The sequence below is a fragment of the Thunnus thynnus genome, chromosome 12 (assembly GCF_963924715.1).
Source record: "Thunnus thynnus chromosome 12, fThuThy2.1, whole genome shotgun sequence".
Lineage (NCBI taxonomy): Eukaryota > Metazoa > Chordata > Actinopteri > Scombriformes > Scombridae > Thunnus > Thunnus thynnus.
In genome coordinates this window covers 27,420,763-27,434,214 of record NC_089528.1, presented here as the reverse complement: position 1 = coordinate 27,434,214, position 13,452 = coordinate 27,420,763, and the positions used below count along the sequence as shown (strand labels likewise).

Below are 13,452 nucleotides of genomic sequence, written 5' to 3'. Positions count from 1 at the left end.
GAGCAAGTATCTCTTACTAAAGTTTCACAAGAGTCCATGTAGAATAATATTTAAGTGGGATGGGGTGTATCCTTCCCATAAAACACCTACGTTTAAGCACTCATAGTCTTTCTCTAAGGATCCACTTTCACCCCTAAATTAACCTAACCAGAGTATCTACATTATATACACAGTGGGAAACCTAATAGCTCTGGAGGAAGGAAATAAGGCAGTTTAAATCAGTCATTTCATCACAGTCATTCATATTTAATTGATATAAATGCCATTATTATGCCCTCAAAATAATTGATAGCACTGCAATGCAAATCAAGATTGTGGGCAATCCCCCAGTGCTTGGAAACACCAACTTTCCCAAATTATTGCAGGGCGAATGAGATCCTTCAGTTGGCAGGATACAAATTCTGGCCTCCTGGTGGAGTATCAGATTGAAGACTTGACCGTTCTTCATTTATTTCCTTTCCTTATTATATTGCTCAGTTTTCAGTTTAGGCAATTTGAATTAAAATACCAATAAATATATGTTTGAAAACATAAAAACTCTTGAGAGTGCTTCAATTATTTAGAGGCTTTGAGGCATGGAGCACGGCAGGCTGGGTGGAGCAGTGTTAAAGCCGAAGCACTTTGTGCTTGCAGTCGGAGATGAAGAGGCTATTTGTCTGTGTAGTGTGTAGAGCTCTTATCAGGGATTTGTTTGCGGCACAATTTAATTTGCATAAATTTCTTGGAGAGTAAGATGAAAACTCGGTGCTCTTGGCTCGAGCAGGAGGGACAGATTGTCCTCACAATGCACATTCCACCAACCGGCTCACATCCTTGTTCTAATGTCGAACTTGGGATAAGCTTTTTCATCTTAGCGTGAATATCCTTACACATTCATAAACAAAATATTCCCCAATTCTTTAGATGATTTTGAGGTGACTGTATTTAAAGGATGATTCCGTATTTATCACAACCTGGGTCTTATTTTCTGTCTTTAACCATCATTTCTTACAGTAATGATACTCAGAAGATTAGTTGCTGAGGTCTGGGAACAACATGACATCACTACGAGTAAATCTAAAACAAAAAAACCCCATTTGGTTAATGTAAATAAGCTGATAGCTGCAGGACAACTATTGGCTCATGATAGCTCAGAGTTGAATCAGGAAACTGGTGCATGCCGTAGACTAGGTGTACCATCAACAAGCCACACTGTTGCACTCATGTTCCTTCATTACCATGTGTGCACTCTTTACTTTATTTACTCTGGGTTGAGCATTGCTTGCTGAAAACTACATTGCCCTGCTATTTTAGTGAATTACTGAGCCTTTTAAAAAAAAGGAAACTACATATTTTTGACCGAGATTTACATCTTCAGTAGGAACCAATGGAACCAATGGGCTATAGGTTAGAGCCTTATCCTTTAACTTGGTGAAGATAATGTAATTATTACAGAGTTTTTCAGTTTTCATAAGTTTTCATAAAAATCTGAATAATGGATGTTACTGGGTGCTATCTAACTACAAGACTGATGTTCTTCACCCTGCTAAAGTGTCAGTCAGCAAGTCACTGAATCCCCGCCACTGTGGCACTGTTCTGCAATCGACCCTGACCTTTGACCTCTACGGGGGAAAAGGGGAAGGGGGTAACAAATAATTTCTCCTTTGGGAATCTATATCCAATAAACAAAGACTTCCTGTTTGACCTGTTTGTCCTGGGAGACAAACTGCAAGGAGAAAGAAAACAAAAAGCACATGTAGATCCAATAAATTCTTTTTATCGATTTTCCAATAAAAAATACATTCATACAGAAACTATTTTACAAAACAATTTCAAATGAAAAAATCTTGTTATGCCATAAAACAAACAAAAATAGAGCGTCACATTTTATCTCCATGTTTGTCCAATAAAGATTCTCTAGCTAAAGATAGGGCTTCTTCTCAGGTCTTTGAAAGTTTCAGAGAAAGAAATCACATGGGAAATTAAAAAAAAAACAAAAAAAAAACGTAATACTTAGCGGGCACCAGAATGCAAAATGATAACATTTCAAGTGTCCAGAACAATTCACGTCTGAAGAGTTGTTTTTTTTGTTTTTGTTGTTTTTTTTCTTGAAAGATGATAGGCCACAGGTGTACGCGCTATTGATGCCTTTTTTTTTTTTTTAAACGAACATTTTTGCTCTAACGTTCTCCAATCAAATCAAAAAAAAAAAACCAAAAGATGTTACAGAAGCAAAGGAAGGAGGATGGAGTGCGTCTATTTTACAATAATTTTTCAGCCTCTTGTCTTTATTGGTTCATCTTTAGAAACAACACACTGCGCTTGTTTTTGGTCCCATATCCTTTCAAAATAGAAGCTTCCTTACAAAATTCTCTTCGTTTACAATGTACATATCTTTGCATTTTCAACATTTCTCAGTGTAAAAAGGAACATCGGCCTACTGGTTTTCTTTAATGTTGACCAGGTTAACCTGTACAGTTGTTGGGTTACAATAAGGCTGCCTGTGAGATTGACTACTGGGTGACAGACATCAGGTTTAATGACCGCTTGAGCGCTTCCATCTGTTTTACTTCGTGGCTCCAAAATGTTTTTTGGAAGTAAGGAAAATATCCTAGATTTTTATCTTGATGGAGTTATTGTGAATTTCAATAAACTAGAGAGATCAGAGAATTTTTTTTATCAACCCACAAAGAAGTGCGTTGAAGTCCTTTTAAGTCAAGTTAAAACATGCATATAGTGAAGTCGGTACAGAGAAACATCTGGTCCTGGTCTCATTTTAGTTCACCTGCAGAGACAGACAGAAACCTCTAGACCTGCAGCAAAGCTCAGATAAACTGGTTAGACTGGTTTTGGTACCGTTTAGTCAGATCACAGGTTGTTTAAAACCAGGACTGAGTAAATTACTGACTCACCCCGAGGGCGAGACTTACCAAAACACACAACATCAAAACAGACTCACGATTGAGAGTGTTGCCATTATTCTAGAGGACGCATCCTTTTTTTAAAGAGCCTTTGACACATCAATGGATATAAATGGCTCCAACGCAAATGTTTTCTTTGCGTTAAATCCTAATTTATAACAACCTTGGTGGCTAAGCATACCACATTTCATGAGAACATGTTTCCAAGACTCTGTACCTTTGACAGCTAGTTACAATCCATCTGAAGTGCATCCATACCACCTTATACTACATAGTAGTAAAACCTTTACAAAACTGAATTGCTTTTTCAAGTGCTCCACAATTCTGTCTCAGACCTGGGTCATTTTTGGAGAATATGATTAAGTTTCCGGTATTGTTATGATATAGTCAACAAAGAATGCACAGAAATGTAAAAATGGCAGTCATTTTGAAGCTGATATATAGTTATTTTTTATTATTCAGGAGTTTAGAGGAGTCTGTCGCGAGATAAAAGGGAAAAAGGTGCGACTGTATGGATCAGAGCCTTTTTGTAAAGCTATTCAATAACACACTACTGCATTCGCATCCTCTGTGTATGTGTTTGTGTGTGTGTGTGTGTGTGTGTGAGAGAGAGAGAGTGATCTATTTAACAGGACAAGGCCACTTACATAAGGCATCAGTAAGGTCAACAGTGCATTTACAGATAGAACAAAAAAAATAAAAGAGCAAAAGTGAAGAAAAAGGAACAAAAAATCCCATGATCAAGACAGTTGCCAAGCAATAGTGGTATCCCCAACTTAAGAACATAAAAATCAAAATGACTGCCTTATGTGTTTTGTACAATACTATGATATTGAGTAATATGAAGGTAGCTGCTCTCAAATGGAATTTTGTTGTCCAATAAGCAAACAGGTGAGCAACACATCCCCAGATCCCATGCAACTTCTGTTATAATGGCAATAACTGTTTGTGTACAACCGTTGTTTTTTTGTTTTTTTTCTTTCAAGATACAGAGCTTACACAATGGACAACAAAATGAGCTTTATAGCGTGTATGTTTTTGAGACAGGCTACGTAATACATTGCACATTTAATAGCTGCACTAAACAAAACACCTCCCACTTTTGAACTGGGAGCTGTAGTTCCACCTCCAGGCAGAAAGGGGGTGCTCTCTCGTAAATTAACTCCACCAAAACAACCCCCCCCTACTCCTCTCCACAGCCAATAGACTCAAACAGCACAGACAAAACCTTTTTTTCTGCTTGCATTCATTCTCAGTGAGACAACAGATATCACCCCCTCCCACCCCCTCCCCGAAAAAAAAACCTCCCCCGTGTAACATCAACCCCTCCACGCCATTCACTCGCAGTTTCACAATGCAAGCTCCATCCGCTCCATAAAGCCAGCACAGGCATCCAGTCGCAGGCACTCACAGTCCCCATGCGCACAGGCAAACACACTGTCATTGGAGGCAACGGCAACCCCTGCAGGAGTCCCATAATCCTCCAGGAAAAAAGCGTCGAACACCATACAGAAGAGTCTCTTCCTGTCTTCTCCAACCCAGATTTTTCCCGTTTAACTTTTTTTTTTTTTCAAAGTCTCTCCCCGCCCTCCCGCTCCTCTGTAAAAGCCTTTCAAGAGCAATCTCCACAGCGAGGTGTTGGAGGCACTAAGTATGGTGCAAATAATAGCCTGCGTTGCTTCATGTTTTTCCACTGACTGGAACACGGCGGTGCTCCTGTTAACGCTCCCAGGACACACCGGCCTCGCTGATCCCCCACAGGTCAGGACAATCAACCAGAATCATCCCTCAGGGCTTTCGACACAGAGGCCATCTTAGATGTGCCTCTTCATGTGCAGCGCCAGGTGGTCGGAACGGGAGAAACACCTGATAAAAGAAGAAGAGAGAAGATTTGAGAATTAGTTTTCTTATATACAGATACACTTTTACATTTGATTCCTCTCTGGCGGGGTTTTAGAAGTTTTAGTTGTTTTTAGAAACAACAGAAGAAGAATGTGTTAGTTAGCATTAGCATTAGCTAACTAGCAAAAGTGCTGACGAACTCAACAGAGTTAATCAATAAACAGAAAAATACCAACAATACACCACAGTAAATTAAGTTATTGTAACTTAAATGACATCAGACAAAAGATAATTAAAGCTAAATTTTTATGTATTATAAAATTTGAGAAATGAAACCAGTTAAACTCTTTGTAGCTCCTCTTTCATTAGCTGAATCAACTTTATTTTTGTGATATTGGATTTTATTTAGATGTAAGTGCTAGCAGTGGTGGCTTTGCTGCCATTTTGCCACCAGTTTGTTGACACTTCTGTACTTATTTTCGCTAACTGGGAGGTTTCGTAGCTGTTAGAAATATCTGATCTAATCTTCTAATCTCTGACTAGGAGGTGGAGTTGAATGTTTTTTAGCCTACTCTGCTGCTCATAATTTTGGTCTCTATGAGATTAACATGGCATTAGGTCCAAGAACGAAGATAATACCACATTCTCATCCAATCTTAAGTCTCAAACTACATACGTAGGTTTGTCTAATGCCATTATCTGTCAGAAGGAGAACCACATAGGGGATGATAAAGCTACGATGGCTCATTGAGATATGGCCCCGCTCTCGTTCCCCGCACTCCTCGTCACGACACCTTCAGGCTTCCACTCATCAACAGTCCCCATTCGACCCTCTGCTCCTCCCTTTGTACTCTTTCCATCCAACCCCTTGACCTAGATCCCATTCTGTCAATCTGTCCTTGACCCTCATTCATCCCTCCACCTGAAATGTCATTTTGATAAACTGATTTGCATACATAAGTGGTCTATTGTAATGAAGGAGTCCTTGGCACCAAGGGCAAACTCAGAAAAACAAGAGCTGGATTTCCAACTCAGGGGATCATTGTAAGGGACATAAAATAAAGCAGTACTTGCACTGCATTACAGTAATAACATTTTTTGTGCCATGGATGTAACAAAAAATACTGTTTCCTAGCATGTTGGCATGTGATTCTTGACCTCCTTGGTTGCTTGTAATGTTGGCAATTCAAAAAGTCAACTTCTGTCATTGTGGTACTTGTTGAAGGACATTCCAGTGTTCTCACCTGTCGCAGTGACTGCATTTGAATGGCTTTGCTCCAGTGTGCTTCCTGAAGTGTCTGGTGAGTTCATCGCTTCGTGCAAAACGCCACTCGCAGCCCTCCCATGAACACCTGTAGGGCTTCTCACCTGCAAAAATCGACAGGAATCGCAACATTAACATTCATCAGGATGTGCATTCTTCGTCAGTGAGTTTAAAGAGACTTGAGAACCTTCGCTAGACATCAACGTTGAAAGATTTTAGCAAACGCTCAGCTGTTTTTCCCACAGGTTGAGAATTTACTTGTGGTGGTGGATGGGGCAGCATGTGATGGGAGGATTCAGTAATAAACTAGTTTACTTTTAACAAGGTTTATAAATAGCTGTATTTATTGCAAATGTCAACATAAATAACTATTAAGAAATAAATAAATAATAAATAAATAAATTGCATATTAAAATAAATGTTCCACTTTCGAAATATATTAAAGAACAAAACACAGACTTCAGTTCTGCCTTTTGATGAACATGTCAGAATAAAATACATTTCACATTTTCAAAATATATTCAAGAGATCAAAACACTTTAACTCTGCTTTTGGTCCACAGTTGTTCCCTTCAGTCTTTGGTCATGTGCCTGTTTGCACAGTTGGAATATTTAATTTTCCTGACTTTGAAATAAAAACATTTTTGCCTGTCTGTATTAGGGGTGGGATAAAAAAAAATCGTTATGGCAACTTATCGCGTTATTTCCACTTGCGATACGTTATCGATACACTGGGGTCAGGTATTGATACATATTTTTAAACACAGGACCGCTTGGAATTGATTCAGCTACTTTGACTCACTGCTACCAAAACGCCACTACCTTACGCCTCCTTGGAGGTTCTGAACAGACTGGCGACAGTCAGATGGACGGCAAATGTAGGTGACAATGAAGAAGAAATGCAAGCCAACTAACCAGCCATGAGCTGCTGCTCTCAGACTCAGCTGGAACTTTGACCGTCACTAGAGGCACATTTGTGGCCCTTTGTAAAAGTTTCTGTGAGGTACCGGTGTTGCAGCTCAGCTAACATTAGTGGCTCCACAAGAGGCTTTCCAGTGTGTGTGTGTGTGTGTGTGTGTGTGTGTGTGAGGGAGTGTCAGTACGTAGCTGCTGCTGCTTAACATGTTAATGTTTAGCCAAGCATCATCACTCCTGATGTATCTTGTAAAGCTCTGAATATAGCAGTTAGTTATATAGTGTCACTATATTCTGTTACTGCCACAGAAAAGGAATAAATCTTCAGGTTATTAGCATGACGTTGCTTCTCTGTTGTCTCTTATCAGACTTGCTAACTCTACCAGCAGCTCTGTGAGAGGCACAGACTGAGCAGTGTTGTCATATTTATACTTGGCAGCACTTTGGGGCTGAAGGTCCACTGGTCTGTGTGTATTATGAAATGACAATTGCGTGTCTTGATTGAAAAAACAACTGGAATTCAGATTTTTATCTACGTGGGCGGGTCTTAATCTACCTGAACGGGCCGCCCAAATAGAGCCTAAGTGTGGGAAACGCTGCTCAGGTGCTTTTTGTTATTTACAAATGGATTCCTGCAAGTTTTGTGATGAGTATCCTTCAGTATGTCTTAAATACATAGCAGCTAGTCTACTTGTAGATATAGATAGAAATTTGTCAAATAATCTTTCTTATCTGCTGACCCATGACAAGAACCATAATTGTGGTATATTTGAGCTATCAATCAAAATGTCAGTATATTTGTTTTTTTCCCACATTTTGAAATGCAACCTCTTAAATATGTGCTCAGTATCTACAGTCGTGTCTTATCTGAGCGGTAAAACCAATTATAATGTCAGAGAAAACATGATCCTGTACAAGTCCAAAGCAGATTGAGCAGGCTACTGTAAGTTGAAGAGAAAAACAACCTCGTGCCTTGTGGGTCTTGAGAGCTGTGGTATGCAGCTTTAAGGAGCTGCTCGAGTAGACAGCTTATGTAATGGTGGTGAGCTGCAGGAAAAAATAGAGACTGCTCCTAATGGTCCTAAAGGCCATTAACCATGGGGATAACATGGTCAGCGAAGGATGCTAGGAATGCGACTTCCTCTGCTAATGGGCGGCACAGCTGTAAACAGCTTGGCAGAGGTCAAAGGTGACGAGGGAAACTGCTCACATTTGAACCCCCCGGACAAAAAACTACAAATGTCAGATTCTCATCATTTCTTTTTTTTTTTTGTGCCTTCTTTTTAAACTGTGAATGCAAACTGGTGAGTTTCTGAGTCTTTTTCCCATGGTGAAATCTGAGAACTGTTGATTTGTTTTCAGGATCCACATCCTCTGGGTGCTGCTCGGTCACAAAAGAACATCCCTCCCCCCTCCTGTCTCTCTCTGTCTCCCTCTCCCCTGCATGAAGTCACGTTCTACTGTGTGAATTAGGTCACAGTTGAGGGCATTCCTCTTGACAAACTATTCAAAGTATGTGGGAGCATTTGCAGGACTTTGAGCGAGAAAACAACACCTCACTTCATTTTACTTGTGCATCTGAGTGTTTTTTTGCCCCTCACATGAGTTGATGATGTTTCTCTTTGCAAATAATGTTTTAAAAACATGACATTTCAGGGCTGTATTTCCCTCCTATGGCAGGTTTGCACTCTTGACCATTTGCATTGGGGAAATAAAATAATCACACTGTCAAGCTTCTTTTACCTGTGTGTGTCCGCTGGTGTGCTTTGAGGTGCGAGCTCTTGGTGTACACCTTCCTGCATCCGTTGAAGTGACACCTGTGCACCCGCCTCCTCCCATCAGGCGACGCCTCCCCACTGGTCAGCCCTGACCTCTCCAGGGTCCTCTCCATGCCCCCAGTCCTTATTTTCCCAGGTGAGTGCAGCACAGTCTGTATCCCACTCCACACCTGGGCGACAGAGCTCTCCTTGCCCAGCTCGGGTGAAGACGGCGGCGTGCTGATGATGGTGGAGCCCAGGTCTTCACCACCGTCGCCCAGAATGTCAGTCAAAGAGCTCGAGGAGAAGTCGAGGGTAGGTGAGAGCTCCTCGGAGCTGTCCGAGGCCTCGCTGCTGGCGTCGGAGTTGAAGCCGCCGGCGTCGAGGTGCTGGCTGTCCTGATTGTCTTCCTCCTCCTTGATGTGGGGGATCTTTGGGTCCGTCTCGTTTGACTTGTCCCCGCAGGCGAGCATCAGCTTGCTCCACAGGTCCTCCTGGCTCTCAAATTTGAGGTCCGTGGCCGAGACGTAGGGCTCGCTCTGGAGGTACCTCTCCAGCTCGAGGCATGTCTGCGCGGAGGGAAGAAGAGATAGCAGTGAGTTCATGGGTGCACAGAGCCTGAGGCCTGTAACACAACGCTTCTCCTTCCACCGGAAAATCCCTAAAACACCCCGAAAAAAGGTGATTTGTTTTCACGGGAAACACAAACTGGTGTTCTTCTGTACACTGTGTTTATTCTTAGCAGCAGCAGCAGGAGGGGGAAATGCTGTGACACTGTAACACCACTGGCCCTGCTTCCTTCCTGCTTGCAGGAATGAGGCAAGACACAATGTCCTATGCAGAAGATAGTCAAGTACATTCTAAGGGTGCCCGCTGAGGCCATATCAGGGAAGATTACAAGCACCACATTTCCTTCTGAGAGCATGCAAGAATAAGGTGCTCTTACCCGTGAATGCATGCACGGTGGTGTGTGTGTGTGTGTGTGTTGGGGTTGGTCATGAAATTTACATATGCTACAGAGCCCCCCATTGGGTTAGGGAAGTGCTTGTAGATCTTTTAAATCTATCAATTATTCAACATAATGTGGATTTAATAATGCATTCGGAGGCATCGCTAGAAATAACATAGCACACCAGGGACTGAGAGGAGGGAGGTCTGGTTCACGGGGGTCCATAAAAAGCCTGGCATGAATACTGCAAGAGCTGCTGTGGATTGTGGGCTTATTTTCTTTGAAAAGGAAGTGAGAGAGCACTTCCTCAACCCGCCGTAGTCAGTGAGCACAGGCCAGATATGAGGGTAACTAACAGGCCTGTGCAGTCTCCATATGAAGCAGGTTCGTATTTACAACCAAATTTCATTATAGTAGAGGTGAATAGACCGGTGGTACCTCCAGGTTGGGGACATGAGATGAATTTGAGAAGAAAAAAACAAAAAACATTTCTCCAACTATTATTTTTTTGACTTTATCAAAACTTTGCCCTTCAGGCCTCTGATGAGTATTACAATGAAACTATGTGAGAAGGGGATATCCCTCTTTGGTTGATCAGTCTAAATGCAGCTCTAAGGCATATACAACAGAGGGCATGAGTCCAACAAAACTACATAACTAGAAAGTCTTAGAAAGTATGCAGACTCAGAGGTAACCTTGATACATTTTTAGAAACACTAAAATAACAGATGAAGCCTCAAACAGCATCATTATTCAAATATTACAGCATGATAGATTTAAAAAAAAATTCCATTAAGCATACCATGCGTCTATAAATCATAGAAACTGGAATCTGGTAATGTCATAGGAGGTTATAAACTATGACAAGGTCATTATAACTTATCAAAGACACACTTTGTCTAAATTAGGAATATTGTGGGAACATCATAGTAATTTGGGAATGGGACAGAATGCATTCAAGGCAAATGTTTCTCGTCAGCAGTGCTGGATAAATCTCTGGCGAGCTTTAAATGCCTGGGAGGGCGACTTGGCCCGAAGCCCGAAGAGAGCTGATAGACGAAAAAAGATAGAATAAATCTGAAGCGTGCTGCCAATTTATTTCATTTTCTCCCCAAGCGAACAAGAAGCGACTTTCGCCCTTCCCTCGTTTTCAGTATAAAACTCCTCTGTTCTGTCATCCGGGTCGAGCCAAATTGGAACAGAAATCTTTCTCTCATTTGCTGTCAGTCTGTCACTCTCTCTCTCTCTCTCTCTCTCTCTCTCTCTCTCGTGTGTGTGTGTGCGTGTGTGTGTGTGTGTGTGACGGAGAGCAAGAGTGAGCGAGAGAGAGAGAAAGAGAGAGAGAGAGAGGTGGAGAGAGAGGAGGAGATACGCGCAAAGACTCACGGCTCACCATTCACTCACTAAATTTGCAACACAGCGTGTTTTTATTTTATCACAAGCCGATGTGCCTTTACAACCTGCCAGCATGAGCCGAAATTATCTGCAACATTTATTATTTTTTTCCCAGCAGTAAACCATACGAGACAAAACAACTGCAAGCATGCTATATTTAAAACACACACACACACACACACACACACACACACACACACACACACACAGTAAAACTATGTCAGTTAAAGTATCATGGGGATATTATTGTGATATTTTAGGATATCAAAAGCTATCCCATGAAGTGTGATATGGCATCCAAAAAGTCACTATTTAGTACGACAGATGCACTATAACTAGCGTATGAAAATATTACAGGGATCTGTCATGAAGGGAACTTACATCACTTCCCCAAATAAATGCATGTGAATCGACTTCTAACAAGGGGGAAACTGATATTAACTGTTGCTCTAAATCAAACATGAGACTGCATAAACAACTTTGACATTTGCACGTCCACACGCAGCTGTCATTGGAAAGCAAGTTACGCACATACTCCGAACTTCTGTAAAACAATCGCACATGAGCAGGAGAAGGACGAGGTGGTGGAGGTGGGTGGGTAGGGAGAGGGGGGGACGATCTGTCAAAGCTGTATGTTTACATGGAGGGATAAATCGTTACCTGCTGCCAGTACTCTTCCAGAGATGGTAAAGCTGAAAAGTATCCGGTGTCGTGCACAATTTGGAGCTCCTGGAAGATGCTACACATAGGGATGACATCCATTTCACTCCTGAGATGCAGCCACAAGTAGAGCCGAAATAAAGCTTGTAGAGAAAACGAAGTCTGTTGTTTTCAGAGAGAAGCTGGAGTCTTGGTTGTATTTGCATGTATAATAGTCTGGAGTCGTGCGCTTCCAGTGGAGGTTTTTGAGCGTGTGACGCACCGAGAGCGCACAACACTGAACTCTCCAAAAGTCCGTCAGCTCACTGTAAACTTCCCCCCCGATTCAAAATTACAGACAAACCCACCCCCCTGTGATTACATTACGTTTCGGCACGTCTACCAATGAGATGGCAGGAGCCTACCACCCGCCTACCAGACCACCCCTGGCCAATGCTGAGCCAGAGCCGACTCATCCTGTCTGTTGTGGTTGGTGCGTAGTCCGGAGCGTCTCCGTCTCCCATTGGGCTAAATCAGCGCTATTTTTAGAGTGCTATATAAACGGGTTCCTCTCGTACCACAACGAGGAAGTCGAGGTTTCGACAATTTGAATGAGAGTTCCAGCTTCTCCGGAGCAGAGGCAGTCACAGGAGAAGCGCTGGCTGCTGGCGGCACTGTGCAGCTACGCTCCAGCCTCGAAACAGTCACACTAAACTGTTTTTTATTTCTTCACATAGACAAGATAAGAGATAAGGCAATATGTACTTTGATTAATGCTCCATAGGGGGAACTCAATTTGATACAGCAGCACAAGAGGATGTAGTTAACATTAAAGAAAGACGTTTCCATGAATACCTATTAATCAAAAAAGTAAGTTAAAATAAAATAAGATAACATAGGAATAATAGATAGAATAAAATAGATGTGTGTGTGTGTGTATAGAGGCTACTGACACCTTGTCTTTTGGCAACTTCAGCCTTGAAAGTAGAGTGGAAAGTCTGCAGAGAAGGACTTGACTCAATATTTCTCCTCTCAGTAAAGCCCAAATCACGGCAACAATATTACAAGGCGCCTGCAAACTCAGGGGGATCGTCAAAGATCTGATCAATTTCTGTGGTCTATGAAACAAATCTGATAGAGTTCTTCTTTTTCATGACTGTCCAGAGATCCATGAGAATTATTATGAGCCTCCCTTTGACAGTAGAGACGGTTTAATAAGCTATTAAGTTATAATAGAGTTGCCATAAAGATGATTATTCACAAAATGCTGTGGAGGTTATTGTAGTGGCAGCAGCTTGACACATATCATGAGGGACAGGTTTTGCTTTTGCTGATGGTAATGTGCATCTCTCTCTCTCTCTCTCTCTCTCTCTCTCTCTCTCTCTCTCTCTCTCTGTGTGTGTGTGTGTGTGTTTTAATTTCAATCACCTGTGGCTCTCTTCAAAAGAGAGCCGACGTCTCTTGCTGCAAAGCGTGCTTTCTATTTTTTGATTATTATCATGAAACCACATTGCTCGTTCACTCGTTTCCTCTAGAAGCAGGAAAGAAGACGAGGTATTAAAAAAAAAAAAAAAAGCGCAGGCCACCCAAAGTGCATGGTGAGAGTTTCTAATATAAGATCCTTCATATATCTCTCACAGCTCTAGAATGACATGTTATAAATACGCACTGGCACTCTTCCAGAGACATTTTTCCCTTTTTTTACCTAATTTGAATGGAGATAATCATTGCTCCACGTCGATCAGTGATACCCTACTTCCCTTCACCCCGAGATCAAACGAACATGAATATT

General features: G+C 41.7%; 1 protein-coding gene across 1 annotated transcript; it reads right to left on the bottom strand.

Annotated features, from left to right (window-relative positions):
• Positions 1-1,736: 1,736 nt before the first annotated feature.
• On the bottom strand, positions 1,737-12,010 carry LOC137194606 (Krueppel-like factor 6). The gene is made up of 4 exons (XM_067606672.1): positions 11,682-12,010; positions 8,664-9,246; positions 5,987-6,110; positions 1,737-4,766 (listed from the first exon to the last, which is right to left on the bottom strand). The coding sequence occupies exons 1-4, from the start codon at positions 11,781-11,783 to the stop codon at positions 4,715-4,717; spliced, it is 861 nt and encodes a 286-aa protein (XP_067462773.1). The 5' UTR covers positions 11,784-12,010; the 3' UTR covers positions 1,737-4,714.
• Between the last annotated feature and the right edge of the window lie 1,442 nt (positions 12,011-13,452).